Source organism: Chlorocebus sabaeus, chromosome 29 (assembly GCF_047675955.1).
Source record: "Chlorocebus sabaeus isolate Y175 chromosome 29, mChlSab1.0.hap1, whole genome shotgun sequence".
NCBI lineage: Eukaryota > Metazoa > Chordata > Mammalia > Primates > Cercopithecidae > Chlorocebus > Chlorocebus sabaeus.
This window is the reverse complement of record NC_132932.1, coordinates 6,244,407-6,267,475: the sequence shown is the minus strand read 5'-3', so window position 1 is coordinate 6,267,475 and position 23,069 is coordinate 6,244,407. Positions and strand designations below refer to the sequence as shown.

General features: G+C 44.5%; 1 protein-coding gene across 1 annotated transcript in view; it reads right to left on the bottom strand.

Moving 5' to 3' along the window:
- Positions 1–23,069, bottom strand: part of ADAMTS17 (ADAM metallopeptidase with thrombospondin type 1 motif 17) — a 367,353-nt gene that overhangs the window by 67,441 nt on the left and 276,843 nt on the right. Inside the window, exons 17-19 of the mRNA XM_007990567.3 lie at positions 19,570–19,727; positions 16,373–16,532; positions 13,694–13,829 (exon numbers count right to left, since the gene is read on the bottom strand). Of these exons, the coding sequence (XP_007988758.3) occupies positions 13,694–13,829; positions 16,373–16,532; positions 19,570–19,727 (454 nt within the window). The remainder of the gene's footprint in view (positions 1–13,693; positions 13,830–16,372; positions 16,533–19,569; positions 19,728–23,069) is intronic.

Below are 23,069 nucleotides of genomic sequence, written 5' to 3'. Positions count from 1 at the left end.
CAGGATTAAAATTCTCCTGGGAAGACGCACAAGCCTGGGATCCTCAAAGTGGTTCACAGCACAGAGTGGTACATCTAAAGTGCATCTGTCGGCGAGAGACCACAGGGTATTGAGACCTGTGGGGCTGTCTGAGCCAGTACTTCCCTACCTGACATGCCCACAGAATCCCCTTTCCCTCTCATCTTGGCACAGGCCGTGCTGTGGGAGGCAGTGCTGTGTCCACGGTCACTGTGTACATAGTGCAGAGGCCTGGCCGGCCAGCGAGGAAGCCGCAGGGCATGTAGTCTGCAGTCTGGGAAGCACCTGCCACTCGCAGGCTGGACGCCTGGCCTCACCTGAAGAACACAGTGAGCCCCTGCAGAAACGGGATGCCACTGCTGGGCTTGGGATGAAGGACCCCACATGTGCACCACTGCTTGTATTGGAGCTGGTGTTTGTGGCCTTGGCTGACAAGCAGCCCAAGACAGTTCACTTGCAAACTCTTTCCTTTGACATTTAAGCCACTAAGTCCCTCTTGGAAAATGTCCCAAACAGAGCTGGGGAAAGGGCCACTGGTGGCTTCAGATGTCTCCATCCTGCTCCTTTGTGTGCCTGACACCTACTTGTTCTCCTTACTCCTCCAGCCTTAAAACGTCTCTTGGAAAAGGACCTGATAAACTCATTCCCACATAAGAAAAAGTTAAAACAGGTTCAGCCTCTTCCCTCTCAGTGCAATGTCCTTAGCTCACTGATAAATCTTTCATTCTATTCTTTCCTTAATAACCGCCTTAGCATAAACATGCAGGCACACAGAGCTGGAAGTCCACCTTCCTTGGAAAAGGAGAACCTGCCTGTCTCCCAGCAAATGCCCCGTCACCCCGGGGACCTAAGATTAATGTCATACTCCATGAGGAAAACTCAAGCACTTGGAACATTTGTAAAAAGGCAACCCTCAGGTACTCAGGGTGCTCAGCTTTGAAAAGCGCAGTAACTTTGAACAAAGGCCAGGCGTGCAATTCCCCAGCAATGCTTTAGATGGTTAGAAATGACCCAGGTTTCACGATATTAGCTCTGACAGGCAGCCCTGAATGTTTATGAATCCAGCCTATGTGAGGTCTTTCTAGAAAGGCTTAAATGGTTTCTTAGAGAGGAACAGATGTAAAACATGATCATAAGGGATGTGCTCAGTTATTTTAAAAAAATTAATATGAATTCTGGAGTATTTCCAGAGTACATATATTACCTAGGAAAAGATTTATCCTGTGTGTGTGTGAGGGGATCCTGGCCACGACTTTGGTTACGTTCTTATTTTCACTGTCTCAGCAGTGTGTAATGTTTGCTCATTCTTATCCTGATGTTTCTGTTTTGGGGTTTGAGGCAGAGGTGCAGGGGACGAGGGGGAAAGGAGGATGGCACTTTTTTTGAGGTAGGATTTCACTGACTGGGGTGAGCAAATCTAAGCATTGATCCTCAGGTGTGCCAAGCCTGGGGGCAAGCTGGGGGCCACCAGGAGGACAGGTGGGTCTGCATGGTTCCAGAGGGACCCCCAGAGACTGGCCTCCCTGTTCAGTTTACAACACCCTTTTTCATCTTGTCCAGTACTAAGTTAGGTGGGCTCGGGCCAATATTAAGCAATGTCAAATCCTGCAAGAACTTGGTAGTATGTGGTATAAATATGAACAAGAAATGACCTAGAAAATGAAAAGACGACTCACCAAGTTATCGTTGTTGAAATAACATGCAGAGAACATTGTTATTTTCTTCAGGTTATGGGTGTACAAGCTACTGCTCAGAGAGACAGGGGTTCCTGTCCAGGCTCCACTGCAAGTGAGAAGCACAGAGAACATGGGGAAAGAAAATCCCTGACTCCCAGTTCCAAACCCATTCAGCCTATGGGAGGGTGTCTCCAATGTGAAGCTTGGGATGGCTTTTCTATGAGGCTGCAAAGATGATGGCCGGCCCAGGGAGAAGGATTAGGGCTTCTCTGTCAGAGTCTTTGGGAATGACAGCCATGGCGGTGCATGACTTGCAGGAAAGGCCCTCCAGGGGAAAGGTAAGGAGGGCGCAGAGAGGCAGCAAGGGGAAGGTGCACTGTGAAAGGGCCTGCCGAAGTGCAGCGGACCACACTGGGCAAATTCCCTGTCCTGAGAATCCCCACCAGAGGCGCTGGGAGAAGCTGAAACTGCGCAGCAGGAAAGGACAGAGGAGGTGGTGACATAAGCAGCCCAGCATGATAAAGGCAGCCGCTAAACAAGATCCATCGATGCCTGCTTGAGAAGGGACAATTAGGACATTTCCTGACTGTCTCCATTGCCCCAAATCCCGAGATATCGTGAGCTTTGGGTTGTTGTGTCAGCCTTTGAACTCACAGGAGCCTATGGAAGGCCTCTCCTTAGCTCCCCAAGAGTCTGCAACCATAACTGTGCACTTTTTCGTGAGTTTTTTAATAGCGTTAAGATATAACTTCTATACCACAATTCAACCGTTTGAAGCATACAATTCAATGGTTTTCATTATAATCTAGGATATTTTTATTACGACAAAAGAAACCCTGTAACCCTTTAGCTATCAACCCCCAATTCCATCCCTCTCCCTCCTCATTAGCCCTAGGCAGCCACCCATCTACCTTCCATCTCTATGGATTTCATCTCATCTAGACATTGCATCTAAATGGAATTTCATATGTGACCTTTTGTGTCCGGCTTTTTCCACTTAGCATGTTTTCAGGGTTTCTCTGTGCCAGAACTTCATTCCTTTTTATGGCTGAATAATATTGCACTCCCTGAATATACTGCATGTTGTTTATCTATTCTTCAGTGAATGAACATGTGCCATGCTTCTACCTTTTGGCCATTATAAATAATGCTATGAACGTTTGTGTACAAGCTCTTGTGTGGACATGTTTTTATTATTCTTGGGTATACACATAGTACTGGAATTGCTGATTTGAATAGTAACTCAAAGCAGAACTTTTTGAGCAACAGCCAGATTTTTTTAAAAAAGTGGTTGTGTCATTTAATATTCCTATCCCAGTGTATGAAAGTCCTGATTTCTCAACATCCTCATCAACATTTGTTATCATCTATCTTTTTGATCATAGCCACACTAGTGAGTGTGAAGTGGAATCTCCATATGGTTTTGATTGGCATTTCCCTGCTAAGGATGCTGAGTACACCTTCTTTAGAGGAATGTCTGTTCAGATCCTTTGTTCAGTTTTCAGTTTTCAACTAGGTTCTGCGTTATCTTATAATTGAGTTCTAGTAGTTCTTTAGGGTTTCCCTTTGTTTTTTGTTTTTTGTTTTTTTTTTTGAGACAGAGTCTCACTCTGTAGCCCAAGCTGGAGTGCAATGGCATGATCTTGGCTCACTGCAACCTTCACCTCCGGGGCTCAAGCGATTCTCGTGCCTGTCTCCTGAGTAGCTGACACTAAAGACATGTGCCACCATGCCCAGGTAATTTTTTGTATTTTAGTAGAGATGAGGTTTCACCATGTTGCCCAGGGTGGTCTTGAACTCCTGAGCTCAGGAGATCCATCCACCTTGACCTCCCAAAGTGCTGGGATTACAGGCATGAGTCACCATGCTCGGCCTAGATATTCTTAATATAAGGTCCTTATCAGATATATAATTTGAAAATATTTTTCACATTTTTTGATTGTCCTTTGTCTTTTGAGACAGGGTCTCACTCTGTCACACAGGCTGTAGTGCAGTGGTGCAATCTCAATCTAGATTCACTGTAGCCTCGACCTCCTGGGCTCAAGCGATCCTCCCATTTCAGCCTGCCCCCCACCACCCAATTAGCTGGGACTACAGACACACACTACCATATCAGACTAATTTTTGCATTTTTTGTAGAGAAAGTGTTTCACCATGTTGCCCAGGCTGGTCTCGAACTCCTGGACTCAAGCAATCCTCTAAAAGTGCTGGGATTACAGGCGTGAGCCAATGCACCCCACCTCCAACTGCATTCTTTTGCATGTGGATAGCAAGTTGTCACAGCACCATTTGTTTGAAAAGACTATTCTCTCTCCATTGATTGCTCTTGGCACCCTGGTGGAAAAGCAATTGACAATAACTGTGAAGATTTATTTCTGGACTCTTAGTTATATGCCATTGTTCTTTATGTCTATCCTTATGCCAGGGCCACACTGTCTGGATCACTCTAGTTTGTAGTAAGCTTTGGAACTGGGAAGCAGGAGTCCTCCAACTTTGTTATTCTTTTCTAAGATTGTTTTGATGATTTGAGGCCCTTTGCAATTCCATACGGATTTTAGGGTCACGTCCCCATTTGTGGAAGCAAGACAGCTTGAATTTCGATAGAGATTGCACTAAATCTATAAATCAATTTGTAGAGTACTGTTATCTTAACAAGTCTTCTCATTCATGAAAATGAATGTCTTTCCATTTATTGAGATATTTTTGTAGTTTTCAGAATATGAGTTTTAAAATTCTTTTATTAAATTTATTCCAAAGTATTTTATTCTTTTTGATGTTATTGTAAGTGGATTTTTTTCTTAACTTCACTTAATTGATGCTACACAGAAATACAATTGATTTTTCCTTATTGATCTTACATCTGCAAACATCCAGAACTTGTTTATTAGTTCTAATCGTTTTGAGAGATTCCTTAGTATTATCTGTATACAATACCGTGCCATTTGTAAATACAGACAGTTTTACTTCTTCTATACAAATATGGATGCATTTTATTTCATTTACTTGGGTAAATGCCTAGGCTGGAATCTTTAATAAAATGTTGAATAGAAATAGTAAGAGCAGATACTGTGTCTTGCTCCTGATCTTTGGAGAAAAGCATTCTGTCTTTCACTTTTAAATATGGTGTTAATTGTGGGTTTTTTGCAGATGCTCTTTATTTGGTTTCAGTGGTTTGCTTATGTGTAGGACTTTGTCCATTTTCTGAACGTTATCTAACTTAGGGCATACAGTTGTTCACAGTGTTCATTCCCAATCTTTTTTATTTCTGTAAGCTCAATAGTAACATTCCTGCTTTCATTATTTAACTTAGTAATTTATGTCTTTTTTTCTTGGCCAATCTAGCTAAAGACTTGCCAATTTTGTTGATTTCTTCCCATAGCTTTTGGTTTCATTATTCTGCTCTACTGTTTTCTACCCTTTATTTAATTAATTTCTGCATGAATGTTACTATTTCTTTCATTCTACTTGTTTTAGGGTTTGTTGCTCTTCTTTCCCAGTGTCATTACATGGAAGGTTAGTTTACTGATTTGAAATCTTTCTTCTTTTTCAATATAAGTGTTTACAACCATAAATATCCCCTTCAGGCCTGCTTTAGCCACATTCCTGAAGTTCTGTTATGTTGCGCCTTCACCTCCATTCATCTCAAAATATGATTTAGTTTTCCTTGTGATTTCTCTTTGACCCACTGGTTGTTTAGGAAGGGTACTGTTTAATTTCCATGTACTTATGAGTTTCTTAAACTTCTTTCTCTTACTGATTTCTAATTTCATTCCATGGTGGCCAGAGAACATACTTCGTATTATTTCTATTTTTTTGTGCTTGTTAGGTTTATTTACTGGCCTAGTATATGATCTATTCTGAATAATGTTCCGTATGGAAATTCTGCTGTTGTTAGGTGGAGTGTTTTATAGATATCTATTAGGTTTGGTTGGTTTATAATGTTGTCGAAGTCTTCCATTTCCTTGTTGATATACCTTGGTTTTAAAATCCATTATTGAAAGTGAGGTATTGAAGTCTCCAGTTACTATTGTTGAGTTATGTATTTATTCCTTCATTTCTGTCAGTTTTGCTCCATGTATTTTCGGGTCTTATATGTTTACAATTGTTATATCTTCCTGATGGATTGCCGTTTTATCATTATAAAATGTCTGTATTCCAGTAATATATTTTTATAAAAAATCTTTTTGTCTGATATTAGTACAGCACTCCTGCTCTCTGTCTGCATGATATAACTTTTTCCATCTTTTTACTTTCAATGTATTTGTATATAAGTATACACTCAGAAGGAGAAATGAATAATTCTTATCTGTGGACTGTTCATTGCTGTAAGAGAGTCAGTGAGCACTGGACTCTGCCAAGAATGACCAAAAAAGGCTCAAGGCAAAGGGGAAAGGACCATTTGGAGAAGCAGCCAGCAACATATCCAAGCTCATTTCTGAAACCTCTCAGCAATTCCACAAGTTAGGAACCCTTCCACTGTTGCCCTTACTGCACAGCCATTTCTTCTATGGGCTGATGTTTCTTCCAGAACCTGGAGAATATACAGCTTCCCTTCATTTCTGATAGATCGCTTTGTAATCTTTTTGGGGGCAGCGGTTGTTATTGTTTTTGTTCTTTCAGTATTCCTCAGACTAAATCTCACCTTTTCCCTTTACTTCTCCTTTCTTGTAATTGTGACATAAAAAGTCAAATGGAAACATCAAGTGCTTGATGGTCTTCATATTTTATTACTCAGAAAAGTCAGGAAGAGAGAAGCATCTCTTTTGATGGGTTGCAGAGCCTACATGCAAAGCGTCTCCCAACAGGAGAAATCCCGTCACCTGTGAACCTGGCACCAGGGCGTTCTCACATTCCCTGTAATGATCAAACGAAGGGATGGTCAAATGACCACCCCGCCCCCCACAAAAAAAACCTCTGAAAATGTTTTCTTGTCCTCCATCTTGAATGTTTCTTAATTTAGATCAATAAGATAAGGCTTCAAAACTCACCACTTAATTTAAAGACAGGTGACATCCTGAAATTTGTGTCAGAAAAAGTTCCAGCATTTTGGCAATATAAATTTCTCCTCCCCACTCACATACCATCAACAAGGCATGTAACAGACCACAGATTTAGTCACAATTAGATTTACCTATTTTATTTTAGAAAAAAACAGGAAAGAAAATGTTTATGTTTCAGACTAGCAAGAAATTGATTAAAAAACCGTATCTTTTCAGATTGTGACTGTAGCTAAAGATCCACATATTCCAGTGACTTCATTCTTAAGTCACAATCTCTCTCTCTCTCATACATGCACGCGTGCACACACACAAAATGTGCTTTAATAAAAAGGAAGGGATTCTATTCCATTTTAACCCCAAATAAGGCCAGCCTGATTAAGATAATTGAGGAAGGAGAACAAATTTAAAAACCAAAGACACTTCCTTGAAAATGACTATTCAATTCAATTGCCAGTAAGATGCTGAATGTTCTTTTCTGAATCACTCTAATTCAATGTACAGTACAGCATGTACTGCCTGGGAAGAAGTTCAAATCATAAATACTATAGGGAAATATCTAATAACTTGGAATGGCCTTTTTCAAGTGGCAAATAAGCTCTTACAGACTGCAAAAATGTTAAATCTGGTAAAGCACAAGGTCTGTGTGCCGGGACAAGTCCACTTCATTGCCAGCTCCTGCCTCCTTGCTCCAGGACCACCTGAGACTGGGTCTCAAGGGTCTGGGCACACAGTACTGCTCTTTGGATGCTGAACGATGGGGAGGATTCTTCCCTGCAGACTGCGGTCAGCAAGGTGAAGGCTGCTGGCCATGGCCATAACAGCTGAGCTGATCTGTGATTTCTGCCACGCCTGCCAATGTCAGGGCCAGGTTTGTCTATGTTTTTGTGTTGGTGTGTGAGATGCTGGGGAGACGCCATCTGCCATGCGTGTCAGACTCCAGATTCCATATGGTTACAGCAGGGTTTGGGAGAAGTATCCACAGAGCTAGGATTAGAATAAAGAGGTGCTAATGGTGTGCAGTTGGGAAGGCAAAGGAAACTGTCAGGAACTCAATGGAAAAAGGGTTGAAGAAAATTAAAGGGAGATCAGGAGAAATAAAGGAAAGTATAAAGGAAAAAGACAAACATCTCTGCCATTTTAAAGGTCAAAGAGTAACAATAACATAGAAAGGCTCTTTCACCTTGCCAGGTTCAACAATGGGTTGCATTCTGGCTTGTTTAATAAAGTTCACACCATGGGATTCTTGGGCTCTTCTTCCAGGTTACAGGCTCTGTCCTCCACTCATGCCACCCCATCTGAAACAGCCATTTGTAATCCAGACCCTCCACATCTCCACCTCACCCTCTTGCCCAAGTGCAGTTTTTACTTGTGTGTCCAATCTCCCTGATTTTCTGGCATTCATTTCCTAAGGTCAGTCTTTCCACTTTTCTCCACTTACTAGCATGAATCCATGTAACCACAGGTTCTTATGAAAGACTCATGACAAATAGATCGTGCCATGCAATAATTCAAATTTTGTTGTCCAAATATGTGTGTGAGTATCATAGCTGTACAGAAGTCCTCCCTTATCTGTGGCAGATATGTTCAAAGACCCCCAGTGGATGCTAGAAACTAAGGCTAGTACTGAACCCTGTATATACTATGCACAGATTTCTTTCTTCTTTTTCTTCACAATTTCATGGGTAGAAGATTCATTTACTGTAGATCTGAGCAACCTCAGCACACATTTTTTTTCTTTCCTTATTAAGTTGAAGACTTTTACCTTTCCATTTATAGGATGCATTTTATAGCTTCTCTTTAGCACATCTGAGTTGCCATCATCACCACTCTTGTTCTTTGAGACCATTATTAAGTAAAACACAAGAACTATGACACCCAACAGTCGATCTGCTAACTGAGATGGCTACTGAGTGACAAACAGGCAGGGAGCAGAGACACGGTAGATCCCCTGGACAAGGGGATGATTCACGTCCTGGGCAGGACAGAGCAGTATGGTGTGAGATTTCATTACACTACTCAGAACAGCAAGCAACTTAAAACTGATGAATTATTTCAGAAATTTTCCTTTTAATATGTTTGGGCAATGGTTGACCCTGGGTAACTGAAACCACAGAAAACAAAACTGCAAATAAGCAGGGACTACTGTACATAATACGTATATATAGATGTATATTGTGCATGTAGACATATTTACATGTGTGTATGTATATACGTATGTGTATGTATATATGCATAGATCTATCTTGTTAGGACTTGCAAGAGCTTTAAAATCTATTATCAGATTATATATTTCTTTAGCCAAACAATAAATCCTCTTTGATGAGTCATGGCACTTTTAAGAAAAAATACAAGGTCAGATGGTTCAGAATAAACAAATCAACAAATTAGCAAACAAAACCAACCTAGGGCAGACATCCAGGCACTTCCTGTCTGGGCTCTCTAAGGCAGATTTTAGGTGCTATTTTCTCTTATTTTTCAATTTCATTTTCTTCTCGGCTCTAAGTAATTCCACTCATTCTTTAAGTCTGATTCACATGATTTTACAGTCAGGAAGGGAGTAGAAGGAGGCGGGAAAAGAGAAGTGGTGGGGAGGCAGAAATAGAATATTTATTAAGTTACACAATAAAAAGAAATTCAGTATTCTAACATGTTCTCCTTTGTATAATAAGAAAATACATTCCCTGAGCTAATACCTGCAGAGCTCTGGCTCATGCTGAGGGTGTGGTCCCAATATCTCAGTGGGCAAAATGAGAGTAAGCAATAATCTGAGACAGAGGCCAGCAAACTCTTATGCGTGGGCTAAGTCTGGCCTGCGGGGTTATTTTTGTACAACCCAAGAGTAAAGAACAAATTTTACATGTTTTAAAGGATTATGACTCAAAATACAGAAAAAAAATGTGCCAGAGACCACATGTGGCCTGTGAAGGCAAAAATATTTATTCTCTAGACCTATACAGATGAAGTTTGCTGACTCCTGTTCTATGGAGATACTAAGAACGTGCTTCTGAAATTGCTTTTAGTCTGAAGGTGTTTGGCTTGAACTTGGCTAAAACATGGCAAGACTGCAGGACTGTGGTCCATCAAGCCAGAATGACTCTGAACTTTCTGTAGCAATACACACACTTGATGTTATCTATCATAGGCTTAGCACAGCTCTGTGGCACTCATTTATAGAGTTTACATTCATGTTTGTTTATGTCACTTTATTTTATAGGTGTTTTCCTGCATGATTTTCTGTTTTCAGTTTTGCAGTGCAGCAAGGTTCTCTCTTAGGATATACATGGGAGGCAAAATCATGAACTTGCTATACTGGCCCACTTGTTGTAATGACCAGAGGGCTTTGTTATGGCACCTTGAATTAATCTGGAATCTAGCTGAAACATGAAGATGTGATCTGATTACTTCTCATCTGTCTTTCACTAAATCTGGGAAATTTTTGATCACTGTTCCTTAAATGATTATTTTCTGCTCCATCTTCTCTCTCCTCTCCTTCTGTGACTCCAATTACCCTTATGCTAAAATGCTTGCTACTGCCCCACAGGTAACTGAGTCTTGCTCACTGTCAACAATTTTTTCCTTCCCGTTTTCTAGACTGAATAATGTCCAAACTTCTATCTTCAACTTCACTAATCTTTCATCATCTTACTCTATTGTTAGATCCATGGAGTGAATTTTTAAAATTTCAGATATTGTATTTTTTAGTCGTAAAATTGTGTTTTGTAGAGTATCTCTTTTTTTCTTGAGATTCCCTAAATGTTCTGTGACCATGAGCATAGCTTTCCTTACATTTTTGAGCATAGTTACAATAGCTGCTTTAACATTCTTTTCTTCTAATTCCAACACATACGCCATCTTGCAGTCAGTCTCCACTAATGGCCTTCTCTTTTGAGTATGGATCTGTTTCCCTGTATGACTAGTAATTTTGGATTGTACCCAGAACACTGTGAATGATACGCTAATGAACAGAAGTACTGTTCAACAGAAATAAGATGAGAATTGGATATATAATTTGGATTTTTTTTTTTTTTTGAGACGGAGTCTGGCTCTATCACCTAGGCTGGAGTGCAGAGGCGTGATCTCAGCTCACTGCAACCTCCATATCCCAGGTTTAAGCAATTCTCCTGCCTCAGCCTCCTGAGTAGCTGGGACTACAGGTGTGTGCCACCATGTCTGGCTAATTTTTGTATTTTTAGTAGAGATAGGGTTTCATCATGTTGGCCAGGCTGGTCTCGAACTCCTGACCTCAGATGATCTACCTGCCTTGGCCTCCCAGAGTGTTGGGATTACAGGCATGAGCCACCATGTCCAGCCTGTTAATTTGGATTTTTTAGAAGTCACATTAAAATAGTAAAAAAATCTCCATTTTAATTTTAGTAATTTTGTTTATCCCAATGTATCCAAAATATAATCCTTTGGGATGATTACAATCAAAGTAATCACAAGAAAATTAAGATATTTTATAATCTAAAATTATTTTATAAAATTAAGTTAAGACTTATAATCTCTGTTCATACTAAATATTTAAAACCTCGTGTATATTTTATATTTATAGCAGATTTCAATTTGGAGTGGCTAGTGACTACCATATTGAACAATGCAGTTCTAGAGTATCATTTTAGAAGAATATTGAATGTTTGTTTTAGTAGGCAGCTAATTCGCTGGAATAAAACTCCAGGCATTGTCTCTCTTGTGGTGGGCAGCAGCTACCGTCTCAGTTCAGTTCTTCTAGCCTTAGCTGTGCTATGTGGGGTCTGGCGGGGCTGTCTTATTCTTAGATTTGGCCTTAGTCTCTAAGAATTCCCAGAGATTCTTGAGATACATGCAGAATTTGGGAGTCCCCTTCTGTGGCTCCCTCTTTTCTGGAGTTTTTCCTTCTCAATTTCTAGCTGCTATGGGTTTCCCTGGATATTCTCCTTTGATGGCTTAACCAGTAAAAGATGGCAGGTATCTATCAGACTTTTAGTTAGTCTCAATGGAACTAGGGCCTTCATTTGGTTAAAGAGCTGTCAACATAGGTATTCAATTCCATGCCATTCTATTCCTCCATTTCTTTATTTCTCTTCAGTTTCTGCTTTCTAGCTTTAACTAATTAATTAATTAATTTTTGAGATGGAGTCTTGCTCTGTTGCCCAGGCTGGAGTACAGTGGCAAGATCTTGGCTCACTGCAACTTCCGCTTCCCAGGTTCAAGCAATTCTCCTGCCTCAGCCTCCTGAGTAGCTGAGATTACAGGCATCTGCCACCACACCCGGCTAATTTTTATATTTTTAGTAGAGACAGGCTTTCACCATGTTGGCCAGGCTGATCTCGAACTCCTGACCTCAAGTGATCTGCCCGCCTTGGCCTCCCAAAGTGCTGGGATTACAGGCGGGAGCCCCCTCTCCCAGGCTGCTTTCTAGCTTTTAAACAATTGCTTTTTATACTGTCTCCAGAGTTTGTAATTGTAATCTGCAGGAGGGTTGGTCCAATGTAAGCTACTCTATCACTACAGGAAGCAGAACCCTTGATTTTTAAACCTTATCCCTGGAGTCCCACAGAGGAGCCAGGACCGACTGTGAGAGGTGGAAAAGGCAGAGTAGACTGGCCCACTCTGCCACATCACGTGTGTGTCTCAATTCAGTGGCAGCAGCTTTCATTTCATCTGTTTCATTTTATCGGTTTCTGTGCATAATTTTAAAAAGACTTGGGTATAAAATAGTTTGAAAACAGAACTGATGTTAAAATATGCTTCTCGAATGGAGCCCTAAGACCTTTTTGCTCAATCATGCCATTGAACTCATGCTGACCTCTCCTCCTCCATCGTCTCTTACCCTGTTTTCCAATCACTTCACCAGGGCCAGGCCATCTTTAGTTTCCAGAGAAGAGGCTGTAGCCTGTTAGACTGCTGAGTCTTTACAGTGGCAAATCCTTCTTTCTGTGGCCCATGAATGTGACTTGTTGAGAGACTGATCGATAGGTTTGTGGTACGGCTGCTCATACCGAGGGTGCTCAAGCAGATTTCCTGCAGTGAGCTCTTCCTCCAGGCCTTCAGCCTTAAGGGTGGAATTTCATTCTTAATTTGGCAAGGAACACAGAAAATCATCGCAGCAAGCCTCACCTTCTTTTTTTCCTTCCTGTCTCCTCTCTTTCTCACTCAAACACATTTTAAGAGTTTGACAAAACAAAGGGGGTTGGTGCAGAAGCCAAATATGTTGTGAAACTCTGGTACTAGGCGAGCGGCACAAATTGAGTTAAGAAACCTAAAAAATGGAAATACTAAACACCCAGTCTAATTGGAAAAGGTCAACATGCCTTAAATGATACACAGAACCGCAAAGCAAAAACTATTCACCTCAATTCAGAGCAGAACGGAAGGTCAAAGGGTGATATGACACAATGTAATGGATTTGCCAAAGTCACGCTAAAGTGACTCGAAAAGAGGAGGCTTAGCTGATGAACACATTCCCCACAATTCATCTCCTGACAACCCAAGAGAGTTCACATGGGTAACATGGCCATGAAAGCTGCGGCTGGGACAGAAGTTCTGATTGATCCCAAAGAACAAACACCAAGATCCACACTCATGGGCATGAATTTCAGCTACTGAAACAGGTCACCCACAACATTAGCCTGTGTGCACCCTTTCTCCTGGACACTCAGACACCAATATTTGTTTCCTTCTCCACCAAGACAAAGTAATTTGGGGAAGCCAATGGGTACTGGTTAAAAGTGTGTGGTGATGGCTTTTTTTTTTTTTTTTTTTTTTTTTTCCGTTGCCATGAGATGTTACTAATGGTCTCCTACAGAATGTCTTCCAATGAAGACTGTATTTCCATCAGAGTTCTGGCTCAGTAGCTAGAAATTTGGTAATTTGAGCAAGCAGAAATCACTCATCAACAATAACGGAACATAGCATAGAGCAGTACTGTGGCATTAACTGCCTATGGCTCCCCACCATTGATGGTGCTGCTGCCCCAGATCCTGGTGGGTCCAAGCTACAGAACAGAACCCAGCTCCTTACCGTGACTGGCAGGGGTGCAAGTTGCACCTTCGGACCTGGGGCTCTGGGCGGCTTGCTTGAGGGCAGTCACTGTCGTTCACCAGAGTTGTGGTCTTGTTGACAATCCGTGTGCACGAGACGATGGTTCTGCGCTCTCCTGGAAACCAAATCACAGGGAGCTGAGAGACTGTGGCCTCACCCACCTGGAAAGGCTGGGCTTGCAAGCCCATGAAGGAATGTTTGGGTGCTGCTGATGGGCACTTTGTCATTTAGAGTGACTGTTGTAAATGTTGTGTGGGTTTGTAGAGAAGAACTGTAATTGCAGGGAGGAGGGTGCAAGACACAGAAGGCAAAGTGGGGCCCTGGAAGATCCTAGAACAGGATGAGAAACCAGCAACACCTCAGATCAGCGGTGTCCTTGGACAGCTTGAGGTTCGTTGATTTGGGCCTTTAATTTCCAAAGATTGCTCATCTTTTTATCTTCTGGATTGATGTTTAAAGTCTATGGAGATCCGATCTCAATTAAATACTTACACATCAGCCCTCACTAGAGAGTCTGGCTACCTATTACAGAACTCCTGCTTGCTGGGGAGAAGTGGGGGACAAGGAGTCTGGTCTGGAAGACACGCAGACCTGCATCCTCTAGACAGGCATTCCAGAGCCATTCTGAATTTGTCTAGCCAGCCAGCTGGTACTTATGGCGGAGCTCCCACCTGCTCTTGAGAAGCTTTGCTAATCCATTATCCCAGCTGGATGTAGCCCTTCTTTTGGGTGTTCCCAGAGCACCCTAAACACTGCATGGCAGGCAGGCCTTTGTCAGGCAGGCTGAGTGACTGGGAGTTACGAGGGTGGCCCTTGGAGCCAGGCTGTCTGGGTTCAAGGCTTGGCTCTATCACAAATAGCATCACAGTGACCATAGTGTCGACAGTTGGCCACCATGTTTCTGCATCTCGGTTTCCTCAAACAGGCTGGTTTGCGTAATTTCCCTGTGCCTGAGGGTGCCTCAGTGATGATTAAAATAAACGAATATATATGGTGTCCACAGAATGGAACCTGGCAGGTGGCTAACACTTCATGTTAGCTCTACTGCTGTCATTATTATTTGGGAAGAGTGACAATAAAAGATTAATAGGGAGTCGAGCACAACTATTTGGATCCTGGGCTCCCTGCTGGTCTGTGTCCTGGGCAATCTGTCATGTAGGGATGACTTGAAATCATGGAGACCTGAACTCCACCGCCAGTTCCTGCTGCCCCACATGGCAGCCTTTTGTGAGTACAGAAAGCACAGAACTGCTTTCAGCTTTGGTGGCAGGTCTGACCACTGTGTTAGGAAGCTGGAAGTCATCAGTGTCATAAAAGGATTGCCATCAAGCCCACAGCAACAGAACAGCCTGCCCCTGACCCCAGGAGAGCCTGTTTACTCTTTCATGTGGGCTATGCTTAGTTTGCAACAAGTTGCCCAAGAGGAAAATCTGGCTGGAATCAGAGGTAGATGTGTTGGCTGGATTTGGAGGTTGAAAAGTCACTGGCACAAGGGGCAGCTAAGGGCGGAGGGGGAGAAGGCCCCCCAGGGAGAGGTGCAGAGTGGAGGATGCAGGGCTGATGGTGGTATCCAGAGGCTATGCCAACGGCCGCAGGGCTGCTGCAAGAAGAGGCTAAGCACAGACAGTGAGGGTGGTTGGCCAAGATGCCCAGGAAGAAATTCCTGTGTGTCTATAACTCCTACCCATGAAAAATGGGATGAGTCCCTTAAATGGTAAGCAAAGCTTTACATATTGGACATCCAATAAAACTTATCCAAGCAGTTAATAGATGCTCAGGACTAGGGATGGCGGGAGCTATGCCCAGGCTTCCACTCCGTCATCCAACTCTCTGGGCTGGCCTACCAGAGTCCAGGTCAATCTTCTGTCCCAACTCTGTGCCCACTAAAATCCACCCACCCTGTGTTCCACCTCCCATGACCCTGCTATGTTCCCTGCTAGGGTGACAGACAGCACTGTACTAAGAAACTGCTGGCTCAGAGTTCAGAATGACTTCCTACTGCTCCCTCTCAATGACACAACAATAAACACAAGGCCTTGTGGTCATACTGATTCTTGCTGTACGACAGGCTCTTTGGCTCACCCTGCGGACCCTGCAGGGGGCATGAGAGACAACTATCCTATGTTAGAGGTGAGGGAACTCGGGGTAGAGAGAGGAAGTCATTTGCTGAGGTCAAGCAGGAAGTTGTGCAGTCAGGACTCATGCTAGGAATGTTTCACCCGACTTGCAGGACTTTTTCTTTCCATTGTGTCCTGGAGTGAGGTGACTGTGGCCAAGAGGGAAGGGAATTTGGGAGTGGGCAGAGACATGCTTTGGTGCCCCTCCAGCAAGCGGCAACAGTTGAAGGTCTATTCTGTTTATTCCCAGGGTCCACCTGTCACACCCAAGACGTAGTCATACATCAGCCATACCCCACTTCACCCACAGGTCAGAGCTGGGGGGCCCTGAGCCCCGGGCACAGCAGCGGTATGGGCATGATCCTAGTGTGGGAATACTCTACCCAAGTATTCTGCAGAGAGATTTTCAGTGGGGTATGATTAAATTCCCATGGAACTACAGGTTACAGATTTCCCAGACTCTATGTGCTGGCCACAGATGCCTTTCTCCTTCCTTCAGCAAAACCCCACACCCAATAGGCCACGGCCCACGGCCACTCACCTCCTCCACACTGCACACTGCACCCTTCCCAGCCGCTATGGGTCCAGATGAACAAAGAATCCTGCGGTTTTTCTGGTTCACTTTGATTTTCCGCAGTGTGGTTTACAGGAACAGTGTATTCATAATGAATTCCATAATCTTGGTCGTGAAATAACAACACCTGGATCAGCCGCAAAACAAAAGGCCGTTTTGAAAAGGAATGAAGGCCTACGGGATTGCCAAATCTGCACACACAGGCACACCGCGGCTGTTTCTCTATGGGGGGTAACCAGCTCTTTTCTGGGGCTGAAAACAGGTTTGACTGAGGGTGCTCCTTTATCTCAGCCCTGGATTCCTCAGGGACTCAACTTGGGAGCAGGGCGAATGCAAACCATCATCAGGAAGTTCTATTATTTCCTGCCCAAGAGAGAGACCAGCTTAGACTGGGAGCTTTAGGATAAGCGACTCTGAAACCTCTCACTGCGCTTTTCATGGAGAGCTGCTCCACGCAGAGAACAGTCCTGCGTGTTCACCCACAAAGCTGCCCTTGCACACAGGAAAGACATGGATAAACTTTTACCTAGAAAGGCATCAGAGCAAGTGCGGTGACTCTACTTCTTTGGAAATGAACATCATCCTTCACTCCCCGTCATCAATCACTGCCATGTCAGTTGGTCCAGAGAGTCAGGGGTAAGGCAAGCTCAAGGGCAAAATGCAGCTCACTGCTAGAGGACTTTGGGTGGCATCGGTTTGAGAGTTCAAGGATGCAAGAGGCCTCCACTGCCATGGGAGCCAGGATGATGACTGTACCCAAGGGTGGCAGGAGCCAGGCTCAAGGCTTCAAGCCAGCAGTGCAGTGGAGGTAGAGGGACGGATCTATCATGTTTTGTGGGAAACTACCATACAGCTTGGAGACCTTGGATCTGAAATCCTAGTCAGCAAGAACATACAGAATAGATGGGTTTACAACGGCATGTGACAAGTCTTGTAAAGACAGCAGGTGCATGATCAGTTTTATTTATCTAGACACAATGGTGTCAAACAAGCCCTCTTGTAGGAGCTTAACATGGTTTGTCTGTGGATAATGAGTCTTCAAGCTAAGCCTGGAAGCAGTGAGTGCCCCTGGGTCTCAGTAACTAGCAGATTCACTTCCAGCCTGAGACGTCCGAGAGAATGGGCCAGCAGGCACTAAGGGGAGGGTGTGCATGGCCCACCTGACTTGACTTGGGGCAGACCAGGTCAAAGTGTACCAGACAATGGGAGCCATTTCCCTCCAGCCATCTCTCAGTCTCCAAGGCTGAGTTGTGGGGTTGGGCTGCAGTGCTAAGAGCAAACCTAACTGCAATCAACATCCACGGCTTCACCAGAGAGACCTGGCGTAACACATTTGGAAAAATGCCTCCAGTTAGGAAAACAAGTCCACCAAAAACCAAACTAGTCTTAGAAAGAGATCTTTATCAGCTCAGTATGAGAATAAGACTGGTGAATTGAGAATTCATATGAAACAAATTTCATGCATTTTGTAGCCACGTATTGTGTGTGTGTGTGTGTGTGTGTGTGTGTGTATAATTGGTTTCAAATGTGGGTCCCCATGATTCTTTGGGTGCTACAGATTCTGCAAACAGTATGTACACTCCAGTTTGGGGACAATGGCTTTCTATATAGAGGCAAAGGGGCACCTCTCATTTTCAGTTTTAAAATCTTCAAGTGACAATCACATTTTGAAAGAAAAGCCATCAATATTAAGCGAGGGCTGAAACTTCAGTTACGGTAGTAGTTGCTTTCTCCGAGTTTTGTTCATCCTGGTCTGAATGAATCCAGGCTGTGTACTTCGCTTTAATGGGCTAACAACTTGCTCAGTTTACAAAAGCTTTTGGTGAAAAGGGAAATACACTCACATTGGTGTTTGCTAGAGAAAGCAAATTCTCATGTTAACAGGTGAGGTTTCAGTACAGGTTTTATGTTTTGCCTCCTCTCTTAGTCCCTCTGAATAACTGCTTTTAACTCGGAATAGGAGGATTGTTCTGTGACTAGGAAACAATCTTATCCCAGAGAAATGACTTAAGTACACATTATTAGGTCCCAGAAACCTACTTGCAGGAACGTATTTGCAGTGGATTTAGCGGGCTGAGTGGTGCACTGGCAGATTTCTACGTGGTTGAGATTGCACATGAAAACTGCCTTGCCTTTGTCTACCCAGAAATCGTAATGGGGTTAACACCACTATGGGGTAACGCCCACCCTCGGTGCCAGTGCTCCCTGGCAGAGCAAGCCTCCTCGGGAGATTCTCTGGCTAATGGCTAGAAAATCTTTTGGGTGTCAATTAATCTGGAACACTTACAGGCTGCCAGAGATCACAAATTAATGGGGAAGAAGAACTTCCATGGAGAGACTCTGGCAGGCACTGAGGACAAAGTGTGCTTTAATTACAGGGGCACAAGCTGCCACAAATCCTGTTTTTTGGAAGGAGACACAGAATCAATAATGATGAGCTATCAGAAGTTAGCCATGAGAACTCCTGGATCTTGAGAAGGAAGCAGGGCATTCCATTCCCTGGAGATCTCTGACATGTTTAAAAGCATGCATCACTGATGTTTCAGTGGCTTGCATGGAGGCCTCCCTGAGACAACAGGTAAGACAATGGCGCCCTGGCCTGGCCCAATAGCACACAGGTTTCTGGAGATCTTCTGGGGAGTAGGACACCCGCATCATCGGATCCCCCTTCCAGATTCCCAAATGCCTGTTGCAAGCTGGGTCTGTGAAATCTAAGGGATGCTAGTTCGGACCTGGAGTCAAAGTTCATTTGCAAAAGGTAATGATATACACTCTGTGAGGGCAGATCTATGCATCCCACTACCTGATGTGAAAACAGACTTTGAGTGGGGCTGTCTGCTTAATGAGGTCCAGTCTCCCTGGCTGCCATCCACGTGGCTAAGCATTTCCTTCTTTGAGGCAGCTCCTTTTGAAAAAGATAGGAGCTCTGCCAGGGAAGAGACAGGGGAAGCAATGACAGAATTCTGAAGCAGGCGGTGCAAGGGACTGGAAAAGAAAAGACCCAGAGAAGGGAGAGGACTGAGCAGCAGGGGACCTCGTAAACCCCTGGAAGCTGGATGCATTTCCTGCCCCTAAGGTACCAGGAAGATGTAAACTGGAAAGTAAGCTGGTAGACCTCTCGGAGCCATGCCCCCTAAGACAAGTGTGGAAGCCCAGCAAGTTACCATCAAGTGCAGCGGTAGTTTGGTTGGTCCCTTGGCAGAAATCTTCTCCCATAGCCCCCTTCTCACATAGCGAACAGTTGTGCCTGCAATCTGGAACTCTCCGGGGAGTTCTATCTTCCAGTCACTGTTGATGGATCCCTTACCGGAGTCTTTGAGAGCTAGAAAGCAAATTGAAGACCAAAGAATCAAGGTGCTGGGGTTGGGTGGGAGACCCAGCCTGTCTTTAAAAGGAATCTGTGGCCCCTGAGTGGGGCAGATGTCTCCCCTTCCACAGGGGGAAGGAGGGAGGCCTGAAGCAAAAGAAGGGGAGTGCTCTGTGTACTGAGAACAAAAGCCTGGATTGCAGGGAGCACACAGCTGCAGACCCCCAGGACCCCCAGGGAGAGCTGTGGGATTGATGGGCACCTTCCAGCCTGGCCTCCTGTCTCGAAACCAACTCAGATAGCTGGGGTTAGGGGTGGAGGGGCAGGGAATGGGGACAACCACGGCCTGATCTCATTTCACTAAACTTACCCAGCAGATGGTTTTCTGCCCGATGAATTCATTCCATTTTAATGTGTCCTAGGCTACAAACCAGGTTTTGCTGTTTCAGCAAAACAAATGATTTCCCTTTCCTATTACCTACCTGGGGCTCTAGAAGGAGAGCAGCCCATCTCCAGCACCTCTTAAGGATCTGATATCCCCATACTACTAAAGTGGATGTCCCTTCAATCAACAACCATTACACTATTAAGCATGAATGTTTGGAAATCCTAGCCGCCCACAGATGTGGTGGTCACACTCGGCAGCTGTGGATGAGCAGTGGCTGGGGGCTGAGCGTGGCAGGGGAGGGGCACTCTCACACCCTAGCTCTGTGGGTTTCAGGTTCTCACGTTTGCTAGCCCACATCTCTACCAGGGACAGCCTGTGTCAGGAGAGGCTGAGAATCAACATGCTGCTGACTGGCCGTTAAGCAGAAACTTGGTTTTCCACACAAACCATGTATTTACTATTTTCTGAGATGCTCACCAAGACTTCTCTTGTGTCTTTCCACCTAGGGGTGAAGACCATGTAGTTCTCACGAGGACACCACTCTGCAGTGCCATTCTATTTTGTTGTTGTTATTGTTATTTACGGAAAAAAAAAAAAAATCCCAACAAACTAAAACCTATTCTGGCATTTTAGGAGAAGACGGCAGATGACAAGAGGTGATAGGAAGTCTGTGTCATTTCCAAAAATGGGAACTCCAGGGCACCCTCGGTCCTAGGCCCACACTCCCTACACACGCAGCTGGAGCACCACGGACACCCCAAATTGATCTACATATATCTCCTTGGGACCCTACTCAGTCTATAATCAACGAAATCAGATTCTGCCACATTGACTATTCTCTGCTTACTGAGGCCAGAAATAAAATGCCCACATTTAATACCAATTTTAGAAAATGAGAGTTGAAACCCAAAAGGGGTTTTGGTTACTGCTGAATTCGTCAGCCCCAGGCTGCGGCAGGCCACAAGCAGCAGAGGGACGCTGGGTAGCCACTGGCCTCAGCTCCCGTCTCCAGGACATTATGGTCCCAGTGCTCGCTCCCAGCAAACACAGAGGAGACGCATGCTCAGGGCTTCTGGTGTTAGAGGGACTGCCAAGAGAAACTGGTTCCTCGCTTCTAGGAACTTTCCAGCAGAGTGGCTTCCAGTGGGGTCTCGTATCCAGGGTGGCTAAGAGAGGCTGAGGATTACAGGACTCCAGGGACAGCTTAGGAGAGAGAAAGCCCTACCACTTGGAGCCGAATCTGTTTCCCTTCAAGAAATCCGACCCACAACTGAAATGTCCTGGCTGTGAAAAGGAGGTGAGAATGTTGGGACGCCCACAGTTTCCTCTCCTTTTTCTCTTCTGCCACCATCTGCAAACTGCCATTTAAGGAGCATATTCTCCAGGTTGGCTCTTTCATACACTCTGACCCATTTACTCTTCTCAACAACCCTCTGATTTATTGTCATCACTTCATGGGTGAGGCAATGGGGCCACAGAGAAGTACCTTGCCCAAACTCACCAAGCTATTCAGTTGTAGAGTGGAGACCTGAATCCAGTAGACCAACCCTACTGCACTTATCACTTTGACAACTTTCAATTCCCAATTCTTTAGGTTATAGTATCAGTATAGATCTTTATGACTAATGCTGAAATATGCAAAGGTAAGGCCTATTTTCAAAAAGGACAAATTCCAGGCTCTAATTGTTACAGGGTTTCATATTCTATATACTCTTACAAAAATCACTAATTTCACGGATTTCCAGTGTTTCCAGTGAGCCAATAATGCAAATATATACTTGGTTATATTAATTATTAGCGAATGTAGGCAAAGGGTGCATGGACATTCATCGTTCTTTCAAGCTCTCTGCAGGTTTAGAAAATTGTCTCTTGCATATGCATGGTTAAATTTGGTCTGTTTGTCACCTTACATGCATGGTATCTATTTGGTCTTAGGATCCAAGGTGGGCTGGTGGGAAGGAGCAGACAGAAAAAACCAAGGGGCTAGAGTCCTTTAAGAGGGCAGTCCCCAGGACTGATTTTCGGGACTAGGGACTGGTTTTGTGGAAGACAATTTTTCCACAGACCAGGGGGCTGGGGGAAGTGGGGTGGCGGGGGATGGTTTTGGGATGAAACTTTCCACCTCAGATCATTAGCCATTAGATTCTCATAAGGCACGCAGAGCCTAGATCCCGTGCACATGCCATTCACAATAGGGCTTGCACTCCTGTGGGAATCTAATGCCCCGCTTCTGCTCTGACAGGAGGCGCAGCTCAGGCGGTCATGCTTGCTCGCAGGCCACTCACCTCCTGCTGTGCAGCCTGGCTCCTAACAGACCATGGACTGCTGCTGGTCCACAACCCGGGGGCTGGGGATGTCTGCTTGAAGAAACACCTCAGAAACTATAAGTTACAGGAACAGCAGATGTACCCCTCTTCCCTGCCAGTCCCTCACCCTATTTTGAGGGCCTCCTCACTGGGGGCTAAAGATAGACACAGCTTTTACCCCCCAGGGAGCTCACAGTTTGGAAGGGAGACAGAGAAAAGATGAACATAACACCATTTCACAAGCTTTATGGTAAGGTGCCTCTGGGGTCTAGGAATGTTGTGGGACGAGGCAGATGGGGAAGGCTTCCTGGGACAAGCCCCCTTTCAGCTGAGTGTGTAGGACAGGGAGGGAGACAACGCCGCCTGCAGTGTGTGGCTCAGCAGCGTGTGGCTGCCTGCGGTGTGTGAAGCAGGACGGTCGTTCCTGACCCTCAGAGGCCAGGACTGCTAAGATCAGTTCTGGGCAGGGTGATGGAGGGAGGAAGGCACAGCGCCCCGTACGGAGAAGCAAGTGGAAGGCGAAGTTTTTTCTACTTTTCGGAGGTTCGGCTAGGAAAAGGAGGCGAGAGATGAAGAGTGGCCTCAGAGGGTGGGAAGGAGGAAGGGGACTCACTGTGAGAATAAAGGACAACCACGCATGCTGAGGTGGCTTATACAGAGGAG